Source organism: Arachis hypogaea, chromosome 9 (assembly GCF_003086295.3).
Source record: "Arachis hypogaea cultivar Tifrunner chromosome 9, arahy.Tifrunner.gnm2.J5K5, whole genome shotgun sequence".
Classification (NCBI taxonomy): Eukaryota; Viridiplantae; Streptophyta; class Magnoliopsida; order Fabales; family Fabaceae; genus Arachis; species Arachis hypogaea.
The window spans coordinates 87,581,389-87,590,485 of NC_092044.1; the positions used below are offsets into that span (position 1 = coordinate 87,581,389).

At 27.8% G+C, this 9,097-nt stretch overlaps 1 protein-coding gene across 1 annotated transcript; it reads left to right on the plus strand.

Annotated features, from left to right (window-relative positions):
- The first annotated feature begins 3,114 nt into the window (after positions 1–3,114).
- LOC112711180 (scopoletin 8-hydroxylase) lies at positions 3,115–7,458 on the plus strand. Its single transcript, XM_025763783.3, has 4 exons — positions 3,115–3,281; positions 4,476–4,868; positions 5,607–5,952; positions 6,612–7,458. The coding sequence occupies exons 1-4, from the start codon at positions 3,175–3,177 to the stop codon at positions 6,849–6,851; spliced, it is 1,086 nt and encodes a 361-aa protein (XP_025619568.1). The 5' UTR covers positions 3,115–3,174; the 3' UTR covers positions 6,852–7,458.
- The last annotated feature ends 1,639 nt before the right edge of the window (positions 7,459–9,097 follow it).

Sequence of the window (9,097 nt, forward strand, 5' to 3'; positions counted from 1 at the left end):
TCTTTTTTCAACCTCCGTTCTATCATCCTTTCCCACAACTTCATGGTATGGCTCATGAGCTTGATCCCTCTATAGTTTTCGCAACTTTGTATATCCCCTTATTCTTGTAAATAGGTACCAAGGTGCTTTTTCTCCACTCATCATGCATCTTTTTTTATCTTAAAATCTCATTAAAAAGTTTGGTTAACCAGTTAATGCCTTTTCCTCCAAGGCATCTTCTGTTTAAATTTTATTTGCTGTTTTGGTTAATTTAGGATTAGTAATATTTTAATTTATAGTTTGTAAGTGGATTTTGTTAGGATTAATTGTTACTGTTAGTTGAATTTAGAGTTTGAATTGTAATTTGATTAATTAATTTCATGCCAGATTGTTGAGATATTGCTGCTGAATTCGTTTGGACTGGCTTAATTAGTTTTCTGTAAAATTAATGGATAAGTTGTTGGAAGTATATCATTAATTGCTTGATTGTGATAATTTGCTGTGCTCCTACTGTTTTGCTGTGAAAATGCTGTTGACATTGCTGGATTATACCTGGTTACTGCTGGTTTTGGTGACTTTCGATACTAAAATTGTTTTGGTGATGTTGATTGCATTAATTCACTGCTATTCAGGTTGTTTTTGCTGAAGACTTGCTGCTGTTAGTTGGATTTAGAGTATAATTAGAGTTTTCTGGTGTTAGTTTGTACTCAATTAATCATGATGTTATGCTTCTTGAGTTTGAACTTCATTTGGTTTGGAATTGTTTAACTGAATTTCTAAGATATTTCTGCTGGGATTCTTAAGTTAATTGCAATTTGATTAATTAATTCTCTGTTGGATTGTTGAAATATTACTGCTGAATTCGTGTGGGCTGAAAGTGCTATCACTGCTATTGCGACACCACTTCCTCCCTTGTCCCTTTTTTTCTGTTATATTTTCATAATCCAGGTTACTATTTTGCTTTCAATTTCTGTTTTTGGTTAGTTTTAGTTCTTTGATTTGATTCTAGATTAGTTTAGTTGGATTTTGATTTTCTGTTAGTGAATTTTAGGAGCATAAGATAGGGTAGATTTAGGTTTATTAGTTTGTGATATATTGCTAGAAGTGTTTGAAAATTGTTTGATTATGTTAATTCAGTGCGTTAAAACTGATTCGGTCGAGAATTGCTGCTAGTATTGTTGAAAAATGCTTAAGTGTATTGTTAATTCGCTATTTTACTCCTTGTTTTACTAAGAAGTTGCTGCTGAATTATTTGCATCATGCTGCTTTTGATAGATAATGCTACTGATTTTGTGTCATTTTGAGTGAATTTGTATGGATTGATGTTAAAAGAAGGCTTGTTTTGCTAAAAAAGTTGCTGCTGGAATTGTTTAGATTATGCTTGTTTGGATTATGATTACTTGCATTATGTTTGATGAGGTTCAGGACTTTAAGGCGTTAATGCTTGTGTTGTTGAAAAGTTGCTGGAAATTTGGTTGAATGACATTCATTTGAATTGGTCTATAAATTGACACTTGGTTGCATTTTCTTTGCACTTTTGATAATTGCATATGTCAAGTGGTTGTCACAAATTGTCTCAAAAATCTTTTAATGAAATTTTGGTCAAATCTTTGAAAATCAATGATTATTTTTTTTTTATTTATGACTATTTGCATTGATGTAAATATAATATGTTTGACTAAATTGTTGAATTTTCGAATGATTAAGACATTTATTTAATAATACAAAATTAATTAAACTGGTCTTATTTAACCCAATTATATCAACTTTGTGTGTTCCATTGGTTTTGGGTTATATTAGGAATGAAACTCAATTCATGAATTTAATCTTATGTTATTAGTTAAGTGAATTACATTAGTGTTTGAGTTTGTTCCTCTTACTTTGCTTAAACATTATTCTTGTTTAGTTCATACACCGTTGTTTGTGAATATGCCTCCATGATTATTTTAGATTTTGAATTGTATGTTGTAGCTACCATGTGATTTAGAATTTTTAACTTTATTTGGTATAATTCATTAAGTATAGTTTGCTATGATGTACGGACACTGACACGGACATGAGACATGACACGACACAGGACACGCTGACACGCGAATTTTAAAATCTTACATGACACGGGACACATACATATAAAATATAAAGTATTTTTTTAGATAAATCGTAATGATATTTTGATATTTTATTGATATTAAAATATAAATTAAACTTTTTAATTATTTTTAATGTCTTATTTTAATTATATCAAATATTTAAATTATTTTTTGTTTTAATAAATAATAATATATACTATATCTAAATTTATTTTAAGAATATATATTAAGAATAAGACTGGACATGCTGACATGTGATGGTATTTAGGTGTGTCCAGACGTGTCTTGAAAAGAATTTTTTACTTTTTATTAAGACACGATTGGACACAGCAGACACGCGTGTCGGACGAGTATCGATAGATGTCGTGTCCAAAATATATCCAACACGCGAACACGACAACTCAACGAAGTGTCCGTACTTCATAGATAGTTTGTGATAGTGGATTGCTTGAGACACTAACTTTTGTATTAATTGAGTTTTTGGTGTGTCTGTGATGGTATCATTCTATTTAGGTTTAATTTCTTTGAATTAAATTTCAATCACTACATATCATGCAAAAACTCTTCTTTTGCACAATCCTTACTGAACTTTAAAAGGAAAAAAATAATATAAAGCAAAAAAAAAAAACTCAAAAAAAATTTTTTATTTGAAGAGAAATATTATGGATATAATAATTTTATGACATTTATTATCTTAAAAAAGTGTAGATACTATTTCAGTCTCTGTGTAATTAATTAATTTACTTCATGGCCAACCACATTGTCCTTTTCCATGCTTCCTTCTAATTTGTAGAATCCCACTTCCAACTCATTCATATATATCTCATTACGTTGATCTCAATAATTTAATGGTTTTTTAGAATAATTATAACATATCTAAGTAGTCAACATAATAAAAAATAAAAATAATAGAAAGTCCACACCCTTCTTTAAATTCGCTTACTTTTCCGAAGCCCTGAATCTTGCCTTTTATACACTTTATTTTTTCTCATAATTAGAAGTAGCTACTAACACAACCCGCAATATAAATAGGGACCAGGCCTTTTTGCATTAGAGCATAGCAATTCACACTCCATATAATACACAAATTTCACTTATACCCATTATGGCTCCAAATTTCAACACTTCGGATTCACTGTATGATTTTGTTGTCAAAAATGGCAATGGTGTAAAAGGCCTAATAGACTCAGGTTTATCAGAGGTGCCAGAAAGGTACACAGTTATGCATTATATTCCGTATTTCAAAGTAGTTTATATATCAAAAACTTTTCAAGTATTTTCAAGAATATTAGTGCGTACTCTAATAAAATTTAGTCATTAATCTCAATATCAGTATTTTTGGTATATTTAAAACGCTTTTCATAGTTGTGTCAGCGTGGCAAAATGAACAAAATCTATCTAAAAATTCAATAAACATTGTTTTACTATTATTTTTTCTTCATTTTTCGTCAATTATTCTGACTGAATAAAAATATTTACTAAATGTGACTAATATGAAACTTAGTAAGCTAAGGAATCAAATAACTGAAACATAAATTATGATATTTTTTTTATTATAGTGTCTAAATTATCTAACTTATTTTTATAAGTAAAAAATAAAATATTTAAAATAAAAATAAAATATTTAAAATTTGTTAAATATTATATATTTATTTTTTTAATAAATTAGACACAATATCATAGACATAATAGCATTTATTAACATAAAATTAGTAACAATGTATTCCTCAAGCTCGTTAAGTAACAGGATGGTTTTATATTTGTACCTACTAAAGTAAAAATAGTGGTAAACTATAAAAATTTTCACCATTTTTGAAAACGTTGATAAAATTTTCTCGTTTTTATAACAACAAAATATTTTTAATTACGACAAAAATAACCAACATTAAAAATATATATTCTCACAAATTATTTTAAAAATTTGATTTTAATTTGATTTTTTACAGATTAGAAAAGTGAAATATTTTTATTATTATAATTTTGTAATTTTATAATTAGTAGATTTTTTTACAATTTTTTTTTTCAATGACCAGGAATATTTTTAAAAATTAAAAAAATTCTAGAGATTCAATTTTCTATCCAAATTTTTGTATATAATTTTTAAATAGTTATCTAAATATTCGTTCAAAATTTTAAATTAAATGAATAAACAGTTTACCAATTACAAAAGTGGTTTATCACTTATAAAAATATAATATTTTTTTATTATTTATCATATTTTATAATATTTTAAGAATATTTTTGTGTATACGTAATATAGTTGATAATAAGCTTTGCTGTAAGCTTAAAATAACTTTCAAATTGGAAAATATTTTGAAGAACAAAAAAGAATTCACAATTTTTTAAAATTATCATATCTCTAAATCCTAATAATCACGTATTACTAATTGTGCTGATATTTCATAGGTACATACAACCGGAAGAAGAAAGAATCAAGAAAGTAAAAACAAAAAGACATGATGTTTCACCAATTGACCTATCAAAACTTAGGGGTCCAGATCACAAGAAAGTGTTGGATGAAATTGTTAGAGCAGCTGAGACACTTGGATTTTTTCAAGTGGTGAATCATGGTATCCCTTTGGAGTTGCTGGAATCTCTCAAAGATTCAGCTCACAGGTTCTTCAACTTGTCACCTGAGGAGAAATCTCTATTTTACCCTGGGGTGAGTCCAAGTACAAAAGTGAAATATGGAACAAGTTTTGCACCTGAGAAAGAAAAAGCATTAGAATGGAAAGATTATATTAGTATGGGATATACTGATGATCATGACGCTCTCCAATATTGGCCTAATGAATGCAAGTATGAACTTCTCTTTACTTTATTGTAACATTTTTTCATTATAGTTGAAATGTTTTAGTACTTTGCATATGCAAACATCAAATTACTATGCTTGAATGTCTGTTTGATTTCTAATAGTTAATATAACCAAGAATTTACCTATAATAAAATAGAACATAACTTAGTCTAAAATCTATTGTTATTTTTAACTATATTTAAAGTTAAAGTAAATTAATCATGTTATGTGTATAAAAAAATTCGGTCATCAAATTTGTTATTAGTATTAAAATATATGTTCAAATATAAATACATAATAGGTAAAATATGTTTTTTATTCCTGATATTTGTAATTTTTTTAAATATTTTTAACATTTAATTTAATTTTATTTTATTCTTAATGTTTTTGATTTGTGTCAAAATTATTCTTAGATGTTAATTTCATCTAAATCATTAGGTACAAAATTGAAAACATCTGGAAGTAATTTTGACATAACCTGAAAATGTTAGAGACAAAATTGAATCAATCGAAAATATTAAGGATAAAATTGAATTAAATTAATCATTAGAGATATTTTTAAAAAAATTGCAAATGTTAGAAGCAAAAAAATACTGTATCTTATATATATTTAAATCCAAATATATAGTGATTGATTTTTTATATGAAAGATAATATTTTCTAAAATAAATAGTTATATAATCTCATGGAACAACATTTTTTTTTTCATTTTTCCCTCTTTTTTGGTGTTGCTATGTCTTCAGGGAAGTTGCACTGGATTATTTAAAGTTATCAAGCACGATGGTAAGGGACATAGTAGAAATCTTGATAGAGAACCTTGGAGTGAGAGTAGAAGAGTCAAGAATTGAGGGTATTATTGGAATGAAGATGGTTAACATGAACTATTACCCATTATGCCCAAATCCAGATCTCACTGTTGGAGTAGGGCGCCACTCAGACATGGGAACCATCACTGTACTTCTCCAAGATGGCATTGGTGGTTTATATGTCAAACTTGATGAACATAATAATAATCATAATGATGTAGAGTGGCTTGAAGTTCCACCAATTCCTGGTGCTCTAGTCATCAACATTGGAGATACTATTCAGGTATATATATATATATATATATATATATATGAAATATTAGGATATCTTAAAATTTATCTGAGATTAATTAACTACTAACTAAAATTTTAGAGATGGTAAGTACTGAATCCCGTCTTTTTGGTCTGATTAGGATTCTTTCATGATTATTTTGAACACGATTGTTTTATCTTATTTAATTTCATGATATGAGAGAAAAATAGACGAATAATGTTAGTTAATCTATTTTACCTTTTTAGTTTATTGTGTCTTTTTTTCACTTAAATCGTAACTATGTATAATATATTTGAAACAAGAATTAACTTTTGGTTTTTTCTTTTGAGAAAAAAAGATAGAGGATTAATTCGTTTGATATTTTAGTATTTAAAATGAGAAATGTGTTGTTTTTGTAAAAATATTGAACTAATTTTGTACACAATTCATAAAAAAAGAATAGAAACTATTATGTCCATATGATGTATTAAGTGACAATGAACTAATAAAAAATCAGTTGTCGCTCTAAAATTTTGAGAAACAATACTTTGGTTTCTGTTTTCATTAATATGTTTATATATGAAATTGTAGTATTTATTATGATCTTAAAACAAACATAAAAAATTCTAATTTTTCTTAATTAGAATCTTAGAGTAGCTTGTCTCTAACAGTGGTGTCTTTGGTATAAGATTCTGAGCAATGGAAAGTATAAGAGTGCTGAACACAGAGTAAGGACAACAAGCACTGAATCAAGGGTATCAATTCCAGTGTTTATTTTTCCCAAACCTACCGAGAAGATTGGGCCATTGGAAGAGCTTGTGAAGAAAGAAGGGGTGGCTCGTTATAGGGAAGTTATGTTCCAAGATTACATGAACAACTTCTTTGCCAATGCTCATCATGGAAAGAAGTCCCTTGAGTTTGCAAAATGAACTTAAGTTTATAAATATGATTCATTTAAATTCTCGATTTTTTTTAAATAACTATTTTGATCTATGAAATTGCACTTTATCTATTATTTTACATCGGCTATGTCAAGTGTTACTTGTCATAATCTATTAGCAAAATGTTAATCACAATATTAAATGAGAGATAAAGAGCAATTTCAAAGATCAATATGGTCATTTTAGATTTTCGAGAACTAAAATGAAATTATGTCCACAAAGTTGTGAAAGAAAATAAACTTCTACTTGAATCTTTTTATTTGACATTAATAATTTCTAGGAAGTGGATATTAATTATTACTTTCAATTTGATGATATTATTCTCAATTAGGAGATTTTATTTACAATAGAATCTTATCAAATAATAAAGAATGACATTTTAAAAAATTAAGAAAGAGTAGTAATATCCACTCTCTAGTTTCTATTATATCTAAGTAAAACTAAACTACTTTGAACAGTACGTTCTAAGTTAAACTGTTCCATTAAGACGTTCTTCAACGATGAATCGGAAGCTTCTCTGCTTTCTTTTCCAGATTATGTATGTTTTATGAAATAGACTATCACTAATAAACTAGGCAGTCCTTTCTACATCCAATGAGCTAGTATTAACAATATATAAGTACTGCCTCTCCTCATTTGAAAAATTGGAACTGTTCTTTCTTACTTAGAAGACGGTTTTGTTGGGGTACTGAGCCTTTGCTTTAATTTTTTTGGCATGATGTTTGGTCACTACCGGGAAGAATCTATGATCTTTTGCCTTACATTTATGGTACGATTTTGATTTAGTTATTCATGATGTGCGGGTGAATAGAAGGTGGGATTTCAGCAACGTTAAAAATATGACCGTTACTAATTATATATATATATATATATATATATATTATATCCCAAAACACTCTCAATTTTGTTTATTCTGTAATTTGTGCTCTTTTTCTCTTTTTCTCTCAATAATATTAAGCCTTCTCAAATATTAGCAAGAGTTACTTGTAACACATTTTTCAATTAAGAAGAAGAATGAGGTTGTGCTACTTCAAATGTTTTAAGAATATTGGTGTGGACTGTATTCTTGATGATCCACGTCTAATTTTAGAGGATTTCCGTCGAAGTCATTCCACCTACGGGTAGGGCGTAATAAATCATTAAGGACAGTGCTTAGCACAATTCGTAGTAAACTCGTTTTAATAATTTTTTAATTTATTTGTGTACAAAATTTTATTTATATTTAAAGTAGTTAAAATATTATTTTAGAAGTCTAATTTAGGAAGCAAGAAGAACCTGAAAGCTTTAGATTTATCCCCATCTCACAAAACTTTGTAAGGCGCTAAGCTGATGCACTCTATGATAGAGAAAAAATGATTAGGAAGGCAAAAATCCTCCAAACTAAACTCCAAACTTAGTCTATCGTATACTTTTTCAAAGTCTATTTTCATTTTCATAAAGCTCCTTTTGCCTTTCAATCTTCTCTTTGTAATAATAATATTGTCATGAATGATTCTCCCACATACAAAACAAGATTATTAGGTTCAATTATATCCAGAATTTTGCAAAATCACAACTCGATAAGTGTAATGAATAGTATCAAGTGATACCACGAGAGTGGGTTATTATTCCCACGAAAATTAACGGACTGAGCACACAAGAGTTAATAGATTATTCTAACTAGACAATTACAAACTAGGGTTTCAGCAATATCAAATAGCAAAAACAGAATATTAAATGAAATCAATTTATAAACTGTTGAGAAAATAGTACCAATGGAATGCGAAGGTTTTGAAGGTGTTTAAAACTTCAAGAAAAATGCGTTTCACCATCTATCTTGATCATGCAAAGATGTATCTTACATTGAACCCTAATTAACTAAACTCTAATTCCTTGGTAATCCGATTTTCCTTAACTTAACAAATTGTCAGTTCCTTGATCAATCAATTATGATAAGAGATAAAGCACACATACTGATACATAAGCCACACAATTCTTAAAATTTAACCTTAATTGATTCAATGTCACTTATCAAGCCAAGTTTAAAACTTTTAGAATTGTGAGAAGAGATTTTCAAGCTTAATTCTATCAAACAATCTTTTCTAGGATGCATATAAAATTCAATTCAGATTCAAGCTATTTCCCAATAAACTCAAATCCTTGTGATGAAGAACAAAAACTAAATTCTTAAAAAAATATTAATGCATAAATCAATAGAAAAGTAAGAACATTATACACATGACTTCAATTGGTGT

Bases quoted from the DNA above. Each gene is read 5' to 3' on its own strand.
- LOC112711180 (XM_025763783.3), top strand. From the start codon at position 3,175: ATGGCTCCAAATTTCAACACTTCGGATTCACTGTATGATTTTGTTGTC. The intron at 3,282-4,475 runs GTACACAGTTAT...GATATTTCATAG, and splicing joins TTATCAGAGGTGCCAGAAAG to GTACATACAACCGGAAGAAG. The intron at 5,953-6,611 runs GTATATATATAT...CTTTGGTATAAG, and splicing joins ACATTGGAGATACTATTCAG to ATTCTGAGCAATGGAAAGTA.